The sequence below is a fragment of the Limanda limanda genome, chromosome 21 (genome assembly GCF_963576545.1).
Source record: "Limanda limanda chromosome 21, fLimLim1.1, whole genome shotgun sequence".
Classification (NCBI taxonomy): domain Eukaryota; kingdom Metazoa; phylum Chordata; class Actinopteri; order Pleuronectiformes; family Pleuronectidae; genus Limanda; species Limanda limanda.
The window spans coordinates 14,091,172-14,113,776 of record NC_083656.1 but is presented as its reverse complement, the minus strand read 5'-3'; the positions used below and the strand labels follow the sequence as shown (position 1 = coordinate 14,113,776).

General features: G+C 40.3%; 3 protein-coding genes across 4 annotated transcripts in view; 1 reads left to right on the top strand and 2 right to left on the bottom strand.

Moving 5' to 3' along the window:
- Positions 1-9,985, bottom strand: part of rhbdf1b (rhomboid 5 homolog 1b (Drosophila)) — a 31,522-nt gene extending 21,537 nt beyond the window's left edge. Inside the window, exon 1 of the mRNA XM_061094932.1 lies at positions 9,899-9,985. The gene's annotated coding sequence lies outside the window, so the exon portion shown is untranslated. The remainder of the gene's footprint in view (positions 1-9,898) is intronic.
- Positions 9,986-15,864: 5,879 nt separating this feature from the next.
- Positions 15,865-19,411, top strand: hbae4 (hemoglobin alpha embryonic-4). Of its 2 annotated transcripts, none has more exons than XM_061095073.1 (3): positions 15,865-16,176; positions 17,046-17,250; positions 18,115-19,411. In XM_061095073.1, exons 1-3 carry the CDS (start codon positions 16,085-16,087, stop codon positions 18,241-18,243), a joined length of 426 nt encoding a protein of 141 aa, XP_060951056.1. In that variant the 5' UTR covers positions 15,865-16,084; the 3' UTR covers positions 18,244-19,411. The 2 variants fall into 2 exon arrangements, with proteins under 2 accessions (XP_060951056.1, XP_060951057.1); XM_061095074.1 differs by having other exon boundaries at positions 17,345-18,181.
- Positions 19,412-21,295: 1,884 nt separating this feature from the next.
- On the bottom strand, positions 21,296-22,085 carry LOC133027741 (hemoglobin subunit beta-1-like). Its single transcript, XM_061094835.1, has 3 exons — positions 21,981-22,085; positions 21,633-21,855; positions 21,296-21,442 (listed from the first exon to the last, which is right to left on the bottom strand). The coding sequence occupies exons 1-3, from the start codon at positions 22,070-22,072 to the stop codon at positions 21,314-21,316; spliced, it is 444 nt and encodes a 147-aa protein (XP_060950818.1). The 5' UTR covers positions 22,073-22,085; the 3' UTR covers positions 21,296-21,313.
- Positions 22,086-22,605: the final 520 nt, after the last annotated feature.

The window sequence follows — 22,605 nt, the reverse complement described above, 5'->3', positions numbered from 1 at the left end:
AGGCAGCAAAAAGTAGATATTAGTATATTAGTTTTAACCAGGTTAAACTGCAATTATCTTTTCCCGGGAATCACTTCTTCTCCGCAAGTGATTTCCAGTAGTGTCGAGCTGTTAAAAGTAGCACAAGTAAACAGCGACATGTACCGTATGCAAAACGTCAGTATTGAAATGCACTGGAATTGGACAGGTACTCAGTATCGGCCAATATGCAAAGTCCAGGTATCAGACTTGGTAACTGGAAGGGAAATTATTGTAGTAAATGTGGATGTAGTGGTTTAAGGATGTTTAAATAATGAATAAGGGTTACCAACTACGATACATTGACATCTTTTGGTCAGTGTGTGGTACTGAGGTTGAGGGAGTTTGTGGAATCATTAGAAATCATCCTGCGGCACTACACAGGGGTCACTAACTCTTTCCAAAGAAATAAAAGCACATTGAGTAGCTCCATGGACAATCGTAGTATCGCAACCTGTGTCCAACCTGCCCGACTGTAGAGGAGATATCTCACATTCCTGTAAAAACCCCTGAGCACCTTACAGCCCATTTCCCCCAACTCTATTCTCCCTGCTACAGACCTGTGAAGTCTGACCATGGAGGTTAGGCTGGTTGTCCTGGATTCCTGTTTGGCAACGAGTGTGTTGTTAACATGGTTTATGAATCCATGCTGTGCGACCAAACCCGTGAATAATGAATCACACAGCATGTCGGAAATATTTACTCTACGAGGAGCAAATCTCGTAAAAAAACCCTGTAAACTGCTCTCAGTGAGTTAACAAGGCAAGATAATTATTTTACTGAACAATGATGTCAAAGCTTTTCCATGCACCTTCCTTAAGAATGTACAGCATATAATTCCTATGTACACTATGACAGGGATTTGTTAAAGCCATTTTTTTGTGTTTATTGCAAATTATATTTCACAAATCTGATAATTTTGTGAGCTGATGTAAATTCATATAACTCCCCAGACAGTTTGTTATTGGTTGGCTTGTTTGTTTGTTAGCAAGATTACACAAAAACGATGAAAGGAAATCAGGCACATTAAAATAATTGATATGTATGGGTGTGTGAAATTTTGCAAAAAATAGCAAAAATGTATTTAGTTACATCCCTGCTTTCTTAGATGTATATAAGAAAGATGTTTTCATGTCCTTTGGCCTTAAAAGAGAAGGGAACAGCAACAGAAAGCTGCTTAAATATACAGAGATAAACATAAGCACAGACAATCAGAGCGGGTCAGAGGTCAGGCGCACTCGCTTTGTCTGCTCCTCTGCGCTGTAATCTCTCTCCACTACTCAGCCAGGGGAGCAGGGGAGATTTAATTAGCAACGTGAAACCAGGACAAGAGCAGAGAAAGTTAAAGACCACGCCTACACTCCCACCGATTCTTGGCTTTGCATAATAAAAAAAGGTCTCAGATCTTTGTCAGTCAGAGAGATCTTGAGTGAAAGTGATGATTAAAGCTTTGGCAAGGGCTCGTACTATCAAGTGTTTCCTGCAGTAGATTGACACCTGGCCTGTGGGGAAGCTGCTTTTAACTACCACAAGCAGCAGAAGCACGTAGTCACACCTCGACCTACTGCACCTCACCTCACACCTACACACGTCTGACGGAGCCGTCTGCACAGGAAGGCAGGAAGCTGTTTATAATGATCTCAGCACATGACATTATCAAAGTCAACACAGAAAATAAGTTTAAAATTGAAAGTTTTCGAAAGTTCTCTGTGAATTAATGGAAATGGTCTACACTCCACATACAACAACAAAAGTTCACCATGACCATTGACCTTTGAAAGGTGAAATCAAATTATTTAATCTCTGAAAACTGGTAAATATTTTTAGGAAATTCCCTCAAGGCAGACTTGAGAAAAACATGTTTATGAGGGCATGCACTGTGGCCGTGAACTGTGATCTTCGACCGCTAAACTGTGATCAGTTTGTACGTGAGTATATACAGAAATTAAAGAAATTCGAAGCGGTTACTGAGATATCGCGTTCACCAGGGGAATAAATATGATTTGGGAGGTCACAGTGACCTTTAACCTTAGACCTTCCACCACCAAAATCGTATCAGTTCATCTTTGAGTCCAACTGAATGTTTGTACCCAATTTGAAGAAATTCCCTCGAGGAGTTCTAAGAATATCGGGTTCATGAGAAAGGGACGGACGGATGGACGGACAACCAGAAAACATAATGATACCGAACATAACCACAGGCTACAAAACTCAATAAAACTTCACACTGCGTCTTGTCTGCAGATGACCTGGTGTGTTTGAAGGCACAGAGGAGAGGAAGACAATTGCAAAAGATGGAAAGACATGAAATACACCAGAAATAAAACTGTATGTCTTTCTAGGAGAACATGAAAGCAGCGAAGGGAGCAAAAACAAAAAGGAAGACATGCAAGTAAAAAAACATAACACAGGAAACCACTGCAGCAAAGCAGAGAATACACAGCATGAGACTGTGCCGAGGGAGAAGAGACATGGACGAGAAAGAGACAGACTTTCTCTCTCAATCCAAAACATTTGTCTACCTCGCACATGCGTGTCTAAACAACATGTGACAGCCATTTGCATAGTTTCAGTGCGTGGGCTTGCGGTCTGGTTCAAAGATGCAGGACTGTGCGTGTATGAGTGAGAACACACATGCATGTTTCTGCCTGTTAATTCATACCTCAGCTAATCCGTGGGCATGTCCATCTTTCTTTCTGTGCCAAGCATCTGCATCAGTTTACCTGTTTCTGCCTCTGAGACATAGCGTTTAAGTAAATGAATCCTGCACCACACTAACCAGAGATGTTATCTGAAACTGGTTTACACTCACCTTTGAAGACACAATACCACAAAATGCTGTTATTTTCCCTCCAGTGCAGATTGTTAAACAGAAGCCTTATGCCGCCAACGCTTCTGAGCAGCATGCTCATGGTTGGTGGAGTCGATTTATCATTTGGCCAATTCAATCGTTCGATTTGAGAATTTCCCAGACCGATTGGTATCAGTGTTTTTTATGTTTGCTGATTTGAACACTTTTATTTTGCAGAATATACTATGCAGAAAAGATGTTTTATTAACTATATTATTTAGTTGTATTTATTTTGTCTTTTTTTCCCTTGTTATTTAGAATAAGGTTTATGGTTAAACTGTAAAATATCAAGCCTCAATTAAATTTCAATGTCGGCCGATATATCAGTATCATAAGAGCTATTTTTATTGAAAACAAAAACTATGAGAGACGTGAGTGTAAATCAGAACATTAAATTCAAAACACTGAGCCATTTACACTTTTCGTTTCATCTGATCCATTGTTAAATTGATAATACTAATCATAGCAGCTATGATTCCTCAAAAAAAAAACATTGGCATCATTGAATAGGTTTTATAGTACTTGATAACTTGAAGGCCACTCGGTTACCTTCACCAAGGTTAACCCCCGACCTTGCAGTGGTTCCTGGAGCCCCTGAATTTACTCCAGAAGTTGATGAGTTCTTTGTTGGCCCCATAACCACTTTTCCACTAAGCTTCCAGTAAATCATTCAATAGATTTTGAATGATCAAGGTAACAAATATTAATAAAAACACAACCTCCTTGAAGGTAATGACGTGATCAGATCAGAATTACAACGAAAACATGTCTATCTACAAATCTAGTTTGATTAATGGATATACAGCAACACAGTGGCAGCTGTAGTGAAAGCAGCAGAAGAGTCTTGATGGAAAAACTCTCAGAACAAAAAAGGCAGCATTGTTATTCATCACTTCAACTGTTCCAACGACTCACAGAGCAGGCCGCTGCCAAAACCGCCACTGGAGGAGAGAGCATAATGGTTTCTCAGCTCCTGTGCCAGGTATCAGTTCTGAGCAGAGAGGACATGTGAAGACAACAAACGCAAGAGACTGCAGGAGGAAGGGACAGAAGATGAGGCGATGAAAGACAATCAGAGAGGAAAGGGAGGAAGACAAAGCTCCTTCTCTATAATGAATAGAGAAGGAGCTGGACTGAGAGTTTCTGTTCTACACTGCTCCACAGCCAATGAACAGATCCTGAATGGAAAGTGCAAGTGGAAGACAAAAAACACAGAATAAAGTCGATTTATCTCATCTTATGTACACCTGAAGCATATTATCTACAATAATTATTTAAATATGTATGAATATGGATTGCTTGAATATGTCCAAATGTAAAATGGACGTCAACATTTGACATGAACTAACGCCAAACAAGAAACAGACATGGAGCTGAGACAGTCAAAGGTTGACGGGCAGGAGGGGACACAAAGAGCTCAGCTGAGTCGCATATGGAGCGGTTTTGTGTTTGCCGTGTGGGGACAGGAAGGTCACCGTCACAATAAGTGTCTAGTCAAGTATGGCCTCGCCTGGAGACATGAAAGGGCCTCCTCAGCGGCCATTCATCCCTCCTTCCTGCCGTCCCTCTACGCAGCCAGCAAAGCCCCATGCTGCGAGCTCCAATACAACAGCTTCCTCTGTTGGCCGGCCTTCTATGAAAAGTTAATCGTAATTGCCCACAGATGCCACATTAGAGTACGATCGCGGGGGGGAGAGAGATTTGGCTCTGAAAAGAATACTTAAAGAGGGAAGGGAATAAAATGGAAGTCATATCATCGTGGTTTCACAGAAACACAGAGACGTTATTCAGGATCATCATGGAGAAGTCTGGGGTCACTCAGGAGACCTCTGGCCTCTGATGGCACTGTCGTCAAACACACACCGAGGAAGAGCTTGGAGAAGTGCCACATAATAAGCAGATTAAAATTCCTTAATGGCAAGAAGTAAGCTATTCATCCAGAGATGTTACACTACAAAATAAAGATCAAATATTTATTTTTAAGAAATCTGAAAGAAATTGACAAAAACCTGGGAGTGGACCAGACTTACATTATTTCAAATTTTCATTTGTGAACCCCCATGTCCTCCATGTAAGTGGACATGGACCAAACTAAAAGTTCAAAATACATATGAAATAAGATTCTCTCAACTTTGGTTCCTGTCATTTTAGTTAGGGTTAGGGTAAGCTGGCTCTAAATAACGTCATCAGTGCAAGATGGAAGGGTTCAGATATTTTGGCTTCATGTCTGGATGGTGGGAGGAAGTAGAAACGCTGCATCCAACTTTATATACAGTCTGTGGTTCAGACAACTATAAGTTAAAGATATTTATTGATTGGTCAATTGACAAACTGTTTTGACAATCAATAATTAGTTTTCCAAGGAAAATGCCAAATAGTTGCTGGTTGTATCTTCATATGTCTGTATTTGACTCAGTTTTAGTCGCCTATGATAAAATAAACATTTTTGGGTTGTGAATAAAACAAGGTATCAAAATAGTAGATGCCCTTATTTGGCTGAGAGAAAACTTTTCTGTTATATTTAAGGATTAAACACTTAATTTATCAATCAGAAAATAATCAGCAGATTTACTCATAATGAAATAAAAAATAAACTGATCAACACTTAATTTAGATTGGTAATGGACTGAAATTTCTAAAAGCATGTGACAAATGGTAGAAATTTACATGGTGTGTAGTATCATATTATATCATTTTGTTTTCATAAAATACCTCCAGCATCAGAAGACACATTCAGAAGCAGCTTTGCTTATGTGAACTCTTCATTTATTCTTCTTAGAGGAAACATGTTTATGCAGCTTCAACCGATCAGACTGAAATCTGTTGCTTTTTATTGAAAACCTTCATAAGAGGGACGTTACAAAGTCACTGCACATCTGCCCATAATGCATCACTGCATACCCTCATGTAAATGATCCACTCGTGACCGCTCAGTGACCTCTGTGTAGCACTGTACACTCAGTGATCATACAGTCGCATTTCAACCTGCAACAATCAACAACGACTTTAAAGAAAAAGGAAGGATTCAATAATACTGGGAGGAGGAAAAGAGGATGAGTCAACATTTCTGCCCCTGAAAGGGATTGGTTTTCCTTCTGTAAAGTGGAAACAACACACATGTATGAAATTATGTTTTGTGATAAATGTGCTCTGACAGCCGGTTTCGATCCAGCATGATGACGAAGAACAAAAAGCACGACACACACAAACTGAAAGAGACATGATGGAGAGGCGGAGAGGATTAGAGAAATCCTTTTCCAGATCGCTTGGGATCAGGTCAAATCTTTCATCAAATCATTTTGTCTTTTACCGAGGGTGAAGCAACCCGCACGATATACGATTACTCCTGCCAACGCCTGCTCAGACTGAAAGGGTCTGGGGAATCGAGGAAGAGCACGGTCATGGCTCTGCTCATCTTTCATGAATTTGTTGACAGCCGATAGACACAATTTGTTGATTTATCTGAACCCAAAAGCTCTGACTATCTAGAATGAGTCTCAGTGGGGCGCAAACCTACACCAAGGCCCAAGAGTCCCCTTCAATAATTCATCAATGTCCATGAATCCCATCCGTTAACTTGTCTGAAAAACGCCTGTTAAAGAAAGAGAAAATAAAATTCTGAATCATTTCCTTTGTTTGGATTGGTTTCAACATTTACAGAGTTCTTTCTTGGCCCATGTCCCATCCTTCCCCCTGGTTTCATGGGAATCTGTTCAACAGTTTTTACGTAATCCTGCTGAAAAACAAATAAACAAATGAACTTACAACCTCCTTATTGGAGGTAACCACAGCTGAAACCTTGTGATTAACTCAGATGCGGTGCAGATGTTCGCAGCCGAATCCTCCTTTGTGGGGACGTCACTGTCAAATTACACACTGCAGATCTACTGGTAACATTTTGTGCAACAAGTAACCACAGAGGCCTCACGTATGCACACGTCAATCTTTTTTTTAGCTATGATTTGTCATTTTATACAGTTTGAACAGGAAATAAACCAACGTGTGCGCACTGAGTCGCATCCTGCACCATGAGGATGTACTCCACAAACTATAACCTGTGATGAGGTGTCACTAGTGGACATTGGTTTGCTTTAAGGGCCTAGGTGCCAAACAGTAGGAAAACACTGCCAAAATGTACCGGTTTCAGCGCACCGAGTATTTTTGAAATTTTTGTAAATTGAAGATCCTTGAGTTATCACACCACTGATTGATTTAAGAAATCAAACAAGCCGGAGACAAATCCCTTGAGTTCTTGAGGGGATTTTTCACGCGGGTCTCTGACGCCATGTGAGACAACAGTGACTGATGGCAAGGAAATGAAAGATAAAAAGTCATCTGATCGCCCCCGTTATTTTAGAACTCAAACTCACACAACAGCATAATCAAAATAGCACCAGTGCCTCGATACTGCTGTCAAATGGACATGCTTTATGAATTATGAACATAAGACATTGTGAATTATGTATACACAAACAGAAGCAAAGGAAAATATTATTTAAGCAGCAATTTAAAAGAATGTAGTAATGCAGTTTCCTGACTGGTGAATCTTAAATGACAAATCAAGATCAACTTGTGCAATGACACAAAACAGCAGAAAGATAAACAGAGCGACTTGTAGGCACTGGAGACGATACGCTCACAGGCCTCAGCTGCTATGAAAAATGCATTGTGAAAAGGCTGGAGGGCTCCAGTGAAAAACAAACCAGTTCTCCACCCTGGTGCACCCGGCGGAGGGCTCCGCATAAACATGAAGGTGCGTTTCTCCTCTGGGAGTAGCAGCTCGGAAATAAACCCACTACTGTTGCTGCTAGTGCTCTATCTGACCTGTTCAAACCTGCTGTCCAAACATGGTAACAGAGAGACAAAACTCAGGTGTGTGTGTGTGTGTGTGTGTGAGCGTGTGTGTGAGCGTGTGTGTTCTTTTACTTTCTGTTGATATTTAGGCTACATCCATACAAATGTGTTATTATTATCATTATTATTATCATTATTCATGCACATTGGATCGTGTGTGCCAGTGTAAACAGGAAGCAGTTTTTCTGCTGTGCTGGCATTTGCTTATCTACAGAAAATATTACGTACAATAAATAACAATGGTGAAAAGTAAGAGGAGGGATTTCTTTTCTTTGACCAATGACAAGTTGGATCTGTTTCTATCAGTAAAGGTTTACCAGGTTTTGCCTTCGCCGCTAATAATGGAGTCATAACTCATCAGAACCAATCAGGTATATAATTTTTGCTCATCCAGACGACAACGCAGCCCCGAAGTTTCCAAACTAAAACTTGGCCAACAGCATTTCTAAACTTCTCAGTTTTAGGCATTAGAGTTCTAGTTTTCAGGTAAAATTTAAGCCAAGATTATTTTTTGGCTTTCGGGAAAAGGTGGTTAAAGCATAATTTCACTTTAAAAAATATATTTTTAAAAATTAATTGTATATCATTTAAAGACTAGTTTTTGAACATGTGCATATTTGGACTAACGGGTGTTTCTTGAGGAATCTTCAATTCTGTCTTCAGGTCAAGTTTGCCATACACACACTACACATGTACAGCTCCTATAGATACCAATTCAAATTCTGTGGATTTTCATTTATCCTAATGTAACTCATAAAAGCTGGAAGTATAGTTGGTAAGGAGAAAAATAAATAATCCATGGCTGTGAACGGGAAGCCAGGGGTTTCCAACATTCTCTGAGAATGTTTTAAAGTCAAATGTGTTTATGTTTACGAAGTATTCCAGTGGGATGTTTTAAATATTAATGTGCAAGTTAACCTTCATTTTCCTTCCAAAGTAAAACAAACACCATGCTGCTATTAGTTTCAATAATTTCGGTTGATAAAAGCAATGGAAAATAATCTACAATCGTTGCTAATGAACGTTTAAATAAAGGGCTGAGTCTCGGAGGTCCTTGCAGCTACTCAGGGGCATATCAGTGTGTGTGTGTGTGTTGTGCGCTCCTGCCATCTGGCCCAGAAGTCTACTTCCTACCCTCTTTCCAAACAGGAAGCCAAAACAAATCCTTAATGGCACGGGTCAGTGCTTTAATTGTCTCCTAAGGATTTCTGTGCAGACAGCAACCGAAACGTCTCCCACATCACACCAGCACCAGAACCTGCAGCACTAGGAGATCCATTCATCCTACAGTACCAACCTGCCCAGCTGCCGGTGTGTGTTTGTGTGACTGTAGGTGTGATTGTGTGCTTCATGTTTTGTATGTGCATGCACCTTCAATGTGATTACTGCAGCAAACGTATAGAGGGGATTCTAGGGGTAACAAAATAGTGAAAGCCTTCTGTTCTTCTCTTTTCTCTGTCACACACACGCACACACATATACACAAACACACACACACACACACATATACACACTAAGTTGGGTCTCTATGTCTTCTGAGGACTAACATCGATTTCCTGGAGACTTGCTTTAAACCGATAGTTACTATTTTCCTTACCCTAACCTTAACCGAAAACCAACTTAACCCTTAGCATAAACTTAACCTTACCTTAACCTGAGTAATACCTGGACCTAACCCCAATCCTAGCATAAATACATACAGTACACACACACACACCCTCACACACACACACACACACGCACACACACACACACACACACACACACGCACACAGACACACACACACACACACACACACACACACACACACACACACACACACACACACACACACACACACACACATGGCTCCTCACATGACAACCTGAGATGCTTTGCACAGACATTTTACTTTGAAAGTCAATCCAGATGTTTGGAGGCCTGGCACATCCCAGAAACGTGTGTGTGTGCGTGTGTGTGTGTGTGTGTGTGTGTGTTTGTGTGTGTGTGTGTGTGCGTGTGTGTGTGCGTGTGCGTGTGCGTGTGTGTGTGTGTGTGTGTGTGTGCGTGCGTGTGTGTGCGTGTAGGATGCTGACAGCCTCCCGCCCTTCCGACAGCACCGAGCCGTACAGAGACTGACAGCCGGCTGAGAGGCGACACATCCCGGTCATGCCCCCCCCTCCCCCTCCGCTCACCTTCAGCGCTTGGTCCGGTTCCCTGCGGCCCGGCCCGGCTCGGCACGGAACGGATCCTCCGCTGCGGCCGGTGTCACTTCATAAGTTATCCGCCGTCACACAACGCGCGCACGAGTACTTTTACGATGAAGCGCGCCTCCAGCTGTTACAGAGGGAGGTGTTCACCGTGCCATACAGATGTGGAATGCCCGGTTAGTTTCCGTGGGGGGGGGGGGTCACACAGCGGCTCCTCCGTGTGTCCTCCCGCCGGCTCACGGTGCTTCTGCTGCCGCCTGCCGCTGCTTCTGCTGCCGCTGTCATCATCATCCGAGCGAGCCCCCGACTCCAGCCGGCCTCGCACTGACGCCTAGCGGTGATACCGAGCAACGACAGGATGCGGTTCACTACAACCTGCGGCCGTTCTGTCATTATCAGGTTTCACATAATTATGTGGAGAAGTGAATCCATCTGGATAAACTGTTACATTAAACGGTTTTATTCTCACACTTGTTAAGTAGCTATTGACATGGATACTTTAGTACAGTATGTCAGATTATTAATTTGAGAGCTGCAATGTTGTTTTTGATCCATTTCTATGTTTATCAATGTTTTAGGACTTCAGGATATCCAGTCAAATACAACAAATGCACATGTTATGCACACATTACAACATTACAAATAAAGCTTTTGATAAACTGCTAAATAAGTTAAGTATTTCATGAACTATGCATGGAAATTATATGTTTTTCTTCAAAAATCTGCAAATTTGTTGAAACATCTTATATCAAGGGTAAATTATAGCATGTTTTCCAGGTTTAAGGCCTAACAAGCTTGAAAGACGTCTTATTATTCACCTACTCTTTATTTATCTATAACATCTCATTAGGAGCCAGTCTGCCTCAGGGCTAACACTCAAGTAGTGTACACATTAGAGTTATTACGGTTTAATTTAATAACAGTATACACATGTTTGCTGTGCAAGCAGAAGTTCCATTATTTCTGATAGGATAAGGGCAGGTGAGAGTTCTTTATATCTCTTTCTTATTGACTTATCCAGCAGGCAGATTGTTGTCAATATTTAATTTAGTTTCATGCTGCAAATGCCTTGTGTGTTTGCTGTGAAGGCCTCATACAAGGAGGAAGAAGACATCCTCCTCTCATGTATTAAAGTCATTGTATTTCTTTGAAAATGCTGCATGCACTTACATCTTTTAAATGTTCTGTGTGTAAAATTTAGTGACATCTAGTGGTGGAGTAACATGTTGCAGCTGAATTCCCCTCACCTCACCTCACCCTTAGTTCGAAACAGTGGCGTCGTTAGGCCTGTTTTAGGGGGCTTCAGCCCCCCTAAAATGTTCTTCAGCCCCCCCAAATAATTATTGGGATTTTTTTTTAATTTAAAAAAAAAAAAAAAAAAATTTAAATTTAGCTATTGTTTTACACGTTATTTATAACTCTAACATGCTACATATGTGAGTGCGTTTCTGGTTTGTATGTTTTCTCCCCCTTCAAATTACAATCCAATAGCCTCTCATCATACTTAACAATAAAAGACCGGGCACTAGGTCCTTGGGGAGTCTGCATCGCTGCTCGGCTGGCTTTCTCACTCTGCCAAGTAACGTCTCTCATCAAGACAGCAGGATTACAGCCAAGGAGTTTAGCTCATAGTAAAGGATAAACGGAGTGAAATTGTAAGTACAGGTGGTTACAGAATGTGGCTATCTGTAGTTGTTAACGATTGTTACCTGCTTAAATTGAGGTTTACTTGAGGCAAATGAAAGGGAATATTGTAATGAGCTATGTTAACACTAAGCTAGCTAGCGTCGGCTGCACTGGCTGCGGAAAACAATGGGGCAGAAAAGGCTTCACAGTCTTGCAGCCATGTCAATAGAAAGTGACATACATACTAGGTGGACTGAGTCACAACAGACTGATAGACCGATTTGCCACACTTAAAAACAGAAGGCATTTTTTGACGCTTCCTCCCACTAAATATAGTCATTAACCTGTGCTTCCAAAGTATGACTATGGCCATGGAAACATGATTACATTTTCTAAAATCTCCTGAGCATTGGATTCTATTTTTGAAATAATTTGAATGTATTTTTGTGTATTGTGTATCTTATTCCCTTCTGCTCATAATACAACAAATAAACAACTCAGAAGTTGACACTGGCAGGTCCATTCTCCATCCATTGTGTGTGGTCCCTTTAAGAATTAGGATTTGGGAGTGACGCGGATATGAAAACTAGTATATCTGTCTTTCCTTTACAAGCAGGAAAATTATTTCTCTCTATTTGAGAAAAGTTCATATTTGTGTTGTCAAATTTCACAATGACCCTGAAATTCTGTCTCTTCTGTTATCTTATACTAAATGACTGCAAGCAAAGATACAGAGAAAAATCACAGTCTTTCTGATTGAACCAATCTATGAACTGTCTGAAACAATGGATATCCGCAGCCCCAAATGAGCCCAAAAAAAATTGGCGCGCGCTGTGCGCGCAAACATTCAACATACTTAGGGGCTAAGCCCCCCCTTTCTTTCAATCCTAGAAACGCCCCTGGTTCGAAACACTAAAAAGAACCTGTGGTAGCCTTCCGTTGTCATAAAAACCCATCAGGTGTTTAGTTTGTCCTGTTTGGGCTACTGTAGCCTCCGAAGAGAGGACCTGCTCCTTGCATAAAGTATTTAAACGTAAAGTGCCAATTCTAGGGTTGTGAAATCTAATAATCGTACAATTCAAATGAAACACACTAGTGAAAACAACACTAGGATTATTTAATATTCAAATGTCTGCCAATACATTCCTTTCACCTAAATCTTACACACTGGACCTTTAAGAAAACTCTTTCAGTAATTTGGGCGGTGCTGCAGTTGTGGTTTATTCCCTCTCACATGTTCTGTCCCTAGAGGCTCGGTGTCCTGTTCCTCCGACCCCCTCTTTATCTTCTCGCTGTCCTCACCTTTGATGGCTTCATCTGACCAGCATCTCTCTCATCAACCCTTAACTGCTTACCACGACATTCAGTCTTTGCACCAATGTGGAGTCGGGTGTGAAAAGATGCAGCGCACAGGATACAGCTCAGAATGACACATCATTTTCCAGCCCTGGCCAGGTGTCTCTGGGTGTGGTTGGGATGAAATTTCACATTTTAAGTCATTTTTTAAATTTTTGGGTGTGGTGGAATAGAAATACAGACAGTGTATGAGGCTGTAGCTCAAAGTAATTTAAAAGTTCTAGCATGAGATGCAAAAATACGAAAAGTCGAGAGTCGCCAATCGAAATTATAAAATTGAATTATAAAATGATAAATGGAATTTTTCATATTTGCAAATGATTCTTACAATCTTCCAGGCACACATTGAGCTCTTTCTATCCTCAAATCCGCATGTGTGTGAATCTATTTATCTCTCGCCCTACTCGACACTAAACATACTGTACATTACTTCAAGACACTTGCCAGGGACAACCTACTGTATAAAAGACAGAAAATAATTATCATAAATGGGTATTTATACCCATTTATGATAATGATTTTAAGGCATGAACCTGGAAGCTATTTATGAACCCCCTGGCAGTGCGCCACTGACCCCCCGGGGTCTGCGGGGCCCCATTTGAGAACCACCACTTTACAAAGTAAGACGTGACTATATTAATAAGAGACATCTGCCTCGACGGGTTGGGAGACAGACATGTGTGTTGAAAGTACAGTATATGTGTATTTGTGAAGTAGCCAAAGTGTAAATAAGCACATGTGTGTTTTCTGAGTATCTGAGTCCACATTTGCTGCCTCTGCAGGTTTAGTTCCAGGCTGCTTTGTTACAGGCAGCACTGCATCACTTGAACCAGCCTCCTCCTGCGGCTGGACGCCAGGAGAGGAAGCAGCGCTGGCGAGGTTTCTGATAAATGGGCCCACGTTGGGGGGCGGGGGGGAGGCTTGAGCTATTATACATGTGAGATACCAGCAAAGACTGGAGGAGGGAGGCTTGGCTAACACACTTTTTGTTGATCTATTGTCAGATACAAATATTTCCGGAGGTGTATTTTTGTTTCACTTTTAACTTTCACTTCAATTACAGCTCTCACACACACCACACACACTAACATCACTGTGAGAACCCCCGCTTCAAACATACATTTGTTTATAGGCTATTTCTTTGAATATGATCCATTACAGTCATGTCTCGATATCATCTAAACTATGTAAACTTCACAGGTGTGATAATTTTACCTTTACAAGATCATAATAAAAGGTTTAAACTTGTACTTGACCTCCTTAACTACACTCAACAGGAAGATGAGAACAGCCCATATGTGTATTGAAGGCTCCAGTGGTGCAATCGGTCAGCACATAGTACTTATAAAACAGTAAACTGCATAGTGATGCTGGGGTTGTGAGTTTTAGTCTCACCTAGAGCACTTCTATAAGGGCTGTTCACTCAGTCAACAACAGGCTCACAGTCCAATTCACTAGTCATCAAGAATTAAAGTGATGATCACATTACTCAGTTGAAAACCTGCGTTGTAGCATTATAATAACTCGTCTTATCATTTCATGAATTCTGTCATACCTTTTACCTCAACTTTTTTATATTAACACTGGATGTCTTGCATTATTCAGGCTAATGACTATAGTTAAATGTTATGTAAGTGGTGTGAGTCAGTTCAGTGAACCTATTTGACAGTAACATGCAGGGTGATGCTGATGCTGTGATGCAAGTATCATCCAATAATCACTCAAACAAATCTCTATTAAATCCATGGTGTATATTTACTTGTAAAAGTTGAGACAGAACTTTGTGTGTTTTATACATCATGAAATTCCAAGTAGAGATGAACTGATCATATCAGTGTGTTGAATATGGACATGGAATGAATTTAGTCAAGTACAGTTTCTTCACTTTCACTCTCTATGAGAAGTCAAATCACTTCCACCTGCTGGACAACAAGTATACATTCATATTAGATCAAGATCTACAGGTGCACATTTAAAATTCTCAGAACAACAAGTTCCTGCAAATAGATTTTGCTACACAAAAAAACAAACATGTGTATCATGTACATAATTTCAAAATAAAACCCCTCATAGGAAGAAAAAGGAACTTAAGAGAATAATACAGTACAAAATAATTAAGTTGAAGTGATACCATAGAGCCGCTGAGTGTTTACTAGGCAGTGGATATGACCGCATTGAACTAAAAGCATGACTGTTCATTTTTGGGAAACACACCTCATGAGGTCCCCTTCCTGTGCTTAGTCATCATCCATCATTTCCCTGGTCTGGCGATTCTTCAGATCTAAATATAAACTGATCAAAACTCAATCAAAGCCACTTTTAAAATATACAACACTTGTGTGGGATCCAAAAGAGGAGCCACATGATTTGTAATGATTCTAAATTGATGAAGTGAGAATGACCATGACTCTGCATGCTGGACCAGTGCCCACTGTGGCGTGTCCAGCAGCTTATGGAGCAGCAGATAGGAGAGGGTGAAGGAGTTTATCTGCAATAAGCTGCACCCAACTGTGAAATATCATCTGGATTGAAAAAGCCTGACTCATGCTTTCATGTATGTCTTAGGTGGTGAATGTGTAGTAGGAGAAATTGACCCCAAATAAAAAAAGAGAAAGAAAATAAATCTTCTTCCGATAGAAACACAGAAAGGAAAAGAGGAAGTCCTCACTATGTAAAAGTATTTAAATAAGGTCCTTATTGTCTGAGATTAGAAAGAAATGCTTTTTTAAAAACTTTTAACTGGGTCTATGTTCTGGCTTAGAGAAATCGGAACCTGTTAAATTCTGATATGAAAACAATGGTGGCCGCTGACCATCACAGGAAACCCCCTCACACCAGGTCATGATACTGAGAGAGCAGCAGCGTGACGCACGTAGAGCAGCAGATAGCGCCGTGGTTTGCACCCCCCACCCTGCTACGTGGCCCTGGCTGCTGTCCGATAACACACAGGAGAAAAAAAACAACAAGGCTGCAGCCTGAGACCTGTTCCACTTAGTTTTCTCCACACAGGGGATTATTATTTCTCACCCAGCCTCTCTGCCTGCGTTTTTCAGATCAACCTCGTCAATGTGGCGATAAAATGGTTGATGGTTCCCTTTTGACGCACAGCTATTTTTGAATCTACCTGTGACCAATCAGCTCTCTGGATATTCAGCCACAGGCCGTTGTTGATCAGTAAAACAGGCTGCGATGCTCTCAACGAAGGAGAAGGAGCTGATTGCACAAATATGGAAAAGGCTGATTCCTGTGGCAGAAGACATTGGCTCAGACGCGCTTCTTAGGTAGGTTCATTTAGACATTTTATAAAATACGAACCTGCTGTCGTTGGAATAGAGTGTGTAGCGTTTAAATCGGATGAGATATTGCAATTATAAATGGTTCAAAGTCAAACATGTGTAACTAAACTCTCATATAGAGGCAAAATGGATAAATGCCCTTGACATTTTTTAGTGATGATGTTTATAACAAGTTATTAATAATTTATAACTTCAAAGTAAACTACAAATAATGATATATATGGTTAAGTAGTACCCCATATAGGATTTTTTGAAAGTGTAAATTAAAAGTAAATATATAATAATCATAATGTATAATATAATACATGATATATGATAATTAATTATTGATAATGCATTCATTCGATTTTGTTATGTCATTGTTTGTCATGGGATTCATCATCATGGGATGATGACGATGATGATGATGATGATGATGATGATGATGATGATGATGATGATGATGATGATGATGATGATGATGATGGTGATGATGATGATGATGATGATGATGATGATGATGATGATGATGATGATGATGATGATGATGATGATGATGATGATGATGATGATGATGATGATGATGATGATGATGATGATGATGATGATGATGATGATGATGATGATGATGATGATGATGATGATGATGATGATGATGATGATGATGATGATGATGATGATGATGATGATGATGATGATGATGATGATGATGATGATGATGATGATGATGATGATGATGATGATGATGATGGATGTGGCGGTTGTGGTCAGTCTCCATGTGTCACTTCTACTCAGATGTATGTGGTATTCCACTCACTAAACTGAGCAACCAACCCAGAGCTCCAAATAAATGCACTGTTCCTCTTCCTCCACAGGATGTTCGACTCTTACCCGGGCACCAAGACGTACTTCTCCCACCTGGACATCAGCGCCCGCTCCGCTCACCTGCTCTCCCACGGGAAGAAGATCGTCCTGGCCATCACAGAGGGAGCCAGAGACATCAGCCAGCTGACCGTCACTCTGGCTCCTCTGCAAACGCTGCACGCCTACCAGCTCCGGATAGACCCGACCAACTTCAAGGTGCAGATCCTAGGACAAAGCAGTCCATATATCACCCATTGATCACTGATTGCGTAATGGTTACTTATTGAAATGTTCCTGTGTTGTTTTTAAGGGTTCTAATGGCTTTTCGCTTGAACTGAACTCGGTCATTATCAGTCAATGTCAGACCAAACCCATTGACTTCAGAAGAACAAAGGGCTTCAAAAGACAATAAAATTAAATGTCAATAAAAGTCCTCATCATATGCAATGTTTTCTACACAGTATATCCATGTCTTTTAAGTATTTGCAAGTATAAAATGCAGAAGAATACATAAATACCCCTTTTTAACGTAACATAAAAACAATTCTCATATGTCTACTATACCTTTTACAAAGTAGGTAGGATGAATATTACAATATGTTCTCGAGCAGAAGACCAGCACACTGCCCTTTATAGTGAAATATAAACTTCTTTTAGTTCCAAGAGGAAAAATGTAAACAAACCAATGCTAAGTGTCTAAAGATGAAGTTTGGATTGGAAATTTAATGGCGGACATAAAATTGACGTGAAATAGCTACAGGGAGTGTTCTGTTTTGCCTGAGTAAAATGACTCGGCCTAGTAAAGACACAAACTCAGAGCAGCAACATGGTTAACGCAAAGATTCATTTTCAATACCAGTCCTCTATGAAGTTGAGCTCCTCTGGAAAAAGAAAAAATAGCTGCCTAGTGTTCAGATGACCCATTGCACATTTCAGTTTATTTATCCAGGCAGAAATCTCCACGCCTCCTTTAAAAGTTAATCAGGTAGGTTTGCATGATGTTTTCTCACGAGGCAATTAAAGTATAACTGTCGCACCTGGTTTTCCCTTCACCTCTGCACCCCTCCACCTCACCTGCAGCTCTTCTCACACTGTATGCTCGTCACCCTGGCCTGTCACATGGGCGACGACTTCACGCCAGTCGCACACGCGGCGATTGACAAGTACCTGTCAGCGTTCGCAGCCGTGCTCGCCGAGAAATACAGATGAGAGCCAGCCACGTGTTCCTAAGATGCAAATAAATGAAACATGTATGTAAGTTTAGTTGTTGTTATGTAATGTTCTTTAATAATAAAAATGTGTATTTAACATGCAAAATGTTATGTTGTATTACAATAGTTACTCTTAATTGAGTGCTGAAATGATTTCCTCATGCAGGCACAGATGTAAGATGAGGACTGTGTCATTTTGTGCAGTTTGTGGCAGAGTCTCAGGTGCTTCATGCTTATTTAAGTATGTTTCCACATTCAAAAACATGTGATCAATGTGTGAGGTACATACATGACTGTGTTCAGTGTTACGTGTGGTGGAAAAATGAACACAACAACGATTCCTTACTTTTCTGGATCCATTCAAATTTCCCTTTTCCTTTCACTTCAAAGACACTCTGACGTACGACAAGGTGATTATATAAATCTCTTACTCCAAAGCCCCAAATATTGTTTTCTTCTTCCGTATCAGAAACAAATGAAGGACTCACAGTTGAATGTCACAGGGGTGAAGAGGGAACTCCTGAAGCAGCATCTTGGGACTGTCTTTGCTGTTGAAATAAAAATGGTATTAATTCTTCAGAATGTAATCCTATCCAATATTTGCAAATACCATACTCAAGAAATTTTGTAGCTGCTGAGTGGACTTTGTTGTGAAGGGTTTTTATAATCTCCTTAGTCAAAGGTCAAGAATGACATTTCAACCTTAAGCCTTTATTTGCCCTTAAAGTGTTAACAATTACTATTTAACAAGATTCCATTAGCTTCAAACAGCTTTTATGACTTTAAGCACTCTGTGTCACATTCACACCATTAAAAAGGTGTAATCTTATCTATTTTTACTGACCATATACTGCTTCAGACTCTGTAATGCACAGATAAGTCTTCCCACAGCCAATAAATGCGACAAGGAGCTAATATCTAATCAACTCATTGGTCTTATTGATAAACTCTTCTCTTGCTGTTCATTTCATATATACACCCTACAACTAACAAGTTTTAGTGATTGCAAAAGTTGTGGTGTTGTTAGCTTGTAACTGGGTCACTCTCTTCCTGCGACACGACAAAAAAAAAATTATTACCTCTGACATTCACATCTACAACACATTTACCCAATTTAAACCAAGCAAGAAAGGTTTGAGTAATTATTAACGGTATATATTGTTATCCGGATAGGAAATAACTTGTATTATGAAGTGAGATTATGAGAGACAATTCAAACTTCATACACTTCCATAATATAATGCTGAAATATTATAATCATTTATATTATACAATGTGTTTTGGAATGTAATCTTAATTTCATTATTATCTGGACTGCATCCTGAATTGTCCCTGGAGCTGTCTATGGTGCTGAAACAAACTTGTAAATATTACCATGCCGGTTCTGGTGCTAAACTCTGATTCCCTTGGAAAAGTAACATATCCACGACACGTATGGGATCTTATTCTGAAAATGAAAATATAATTTTTCCTAGACTACTGTCATACAGCAAAAATAAATGTGGATTTTGTTAAATGCTGGCATCTGCTTTGTGGCTTAAACGGTATTTTTTCAGATTTCAAAATACAATCCATTGAGAAGTAAAAGCTGCTGAAACTTAAAAGGCCAAGGTTTCGGACTAGTAATCACTTTCATAACGTATTCAAGTGATGCCCCCTGCTGGATGGATTATGAAGTTGTACACCTTGTGAATGACGGCTCCATTTTGTGTGTTGATGATTTAAAACATAAATTGACCTCTAGGGGGATCTGTGGTGACTGGGGTCAGTGGGATGGGTCCTGTTATGTTTGAGGTCAAGACGTCACTGGTCACTCTGTCAGCTGGAGTAAACAGCAACATTTTTCATGAGCTGTTTTTCTAAATGAAAATTAGTTAAAAAATGTATTCTTATATCCATGAAAGTTAAAGTCAGTTTATTTACATTATTTTACAGTTTTGATAAAGAAAGAATAGAGACTTAAGAAAAAAGAATCAATAAAAACAGAGGGAGAGGAAACACGATCTCACCAATTTGCAAAGAGGAAGCAGGAGGAACATAAAAAAGCTTAATAAAAAGTCAATTGAATAGAAATAAATAAACAGATGAATAAAAATAGAATAAAATGATAAAATCCCATATATGTCCTTCATTTATTCAATTGAGTAAAATCCTGTATGTGTTTAAGTAAGAAGTAAAGTAAAATAAAATATGTGTATTAAAAGGTAAATAATCAGAAAATAGTCAAACATATGAATTTAAAATGGGATATACCAAATAGATAAAATAAATAAAAAACAGGGTGAAATATAAACAAATGGACAATATATATATTTAACTTTTCTTTTAAAACAACTAACAACACTTTGTGCTGAGAACATGGACTGTTTTATTTAATTTGTTTGATATCTTGTTAGAATTTTGATACACAGCAAAACCAAGGGCCTAAACAGTAATTCAGTAATGTCAACGTTAGTTCACAGCCAATCTCCTGAGACTTTTAAATGTGTGTCATGTGCCACGTTCAAGAAGTGACTCTTGTGGTTGAAATGAGGTCACTGTATCGGTCTCTCCGTCAGCTGTCAGTTGTCCTCAGCATCACGGCACACTGACGCATCGGGAGCGTTGTGGCTCTTATCTGTTCCGAGCTATGGGGCTTACGTTAGGAAAATATGTAAAGATTTTACGCATTAAACTCGGGAATCATAACACAACAGCAATAAGGTTGGTAATTCAGTGGTGCCATAGAAACAAGTTGCATCAGTTTTTATGTAATTCACACATTTTAAAGGTATCATCAACCCAGTTTATTATAGATTTCCTCTATACAAATGTAATGTTTTTATTAAAGTATGTATTTTTCCTATATATTTTTCTCTTTTGGGTCTGTAATGGTGCCCATGCGCGGCCCCTCAAGTTTGCGATGGCTGTGCGTAATTGCAGACTCGAACAAAGAAAATAGAAAAGAGATGAATAGTTGATGGGTAGTTGAATTTTATTCATTCATGGAGGAGACGCATAGGCCTGACACATGTGAGCAGACGTTATGGAGCTCTCCTCGGGGTGTCCAGGTGGGTGAGTGTCGGGGTTTAGTGGTACTGCCTTCCCAGAGCGGACACAACCACGGCCAGGAACTTCTGAAACGCGGACTGGATGTCAGGGGTGAAGCCGTTTCCCAATTTGGCGGCGATGACGATGGTCAGGCAGTCAGCCAGGAGCTGTAGAAGGAAGGGAACGAATCAAATTAATCGTGAAGATTAATTGGTTGGGAATATTACGCACATTTGGCATCATGGATAATCTTTTCTAAATGTGTTCCCTTTGGCACAAACACCTTGGTATAAACAACAGCAAAAGTTTGGGATCTTTGCATGAGTACAAACAAACTTGTGGAGGGCGAGGCCTTACCCTGAAGTTGTCGGGGTCGACGTGCAGCGTCTCGGAGTGCAGGACGCTCAGCTCGGCGTACGTGCCCTTGATGTCGTCCATGTTCTTGACGGCGCGGTCCAGGCCGTGCAGCACCTTGATCCCGTGGGCCGCGATGGCCGGGTTGGTCTTGATGGCCTCGGCGTTGTAGAGGTTGCCGAAGGAGCCGAAGTACCTCTGGGTCCAGGGGTAGACGATCAGACACCTGGGGAGGAGGAGGAGGAGAGAGGAAGAGGAGGGTGAAGGTGTTGGCACCAGAGGAGGACGCAAGCATTTAGAAAACATAAAGCACTAATTGAGTTGGTGTTTGAAGAGCGATGCCCTCCATACCTGCTCAGGGCTTTGGGTCCGATATCGTTATAGTCCAGGCTGGAGAAGATGCTGGAGATGATGGCGCGCTCCTTATCAGTCCACTCAACCATGGCTGCTCTTGATTTTTTTTCCTTGCAGGCTTCAGAGAACGAATGAAAAGCTGAATAGTGCCTCGGTTGGAGCTACAGGTCTATTTAAATGTGCCAGAGTGGCCTCCACCCTGCAGGAGAGGGCAGCTGTGATAGGCTGGAGATGATGCGTCTCAGATAAACCACCAGACTTCTCCAGAAGCTTCTCTGATATTTTGCTGGTGCATTTGTGTTGCAGATTTACGGAGATGCCAAAGATGCACGACACCACTTTGGTGTGCATGGCGATAAATTTGTTCTGCAGGACAAATTTTTAAAAAAAATCATTAGATACTTATTTTTTGCAAGATGCACCTTTATTTGGATGATTTAAGCTGTTAAATTAAATTAAATGACCAAATAATATTTGTGAACGTGGGAAAACAATGAAAAGTTAATTTAGTGAGGTTTTCTGGTTTGAAATGAAACAACTATTCTCCTTATTTGCACATCAAACTCGTTGCATATTGCTTTTTTTAAGAGGTTTCCATAGTTACTGTCCTTCCAGTCTTCCA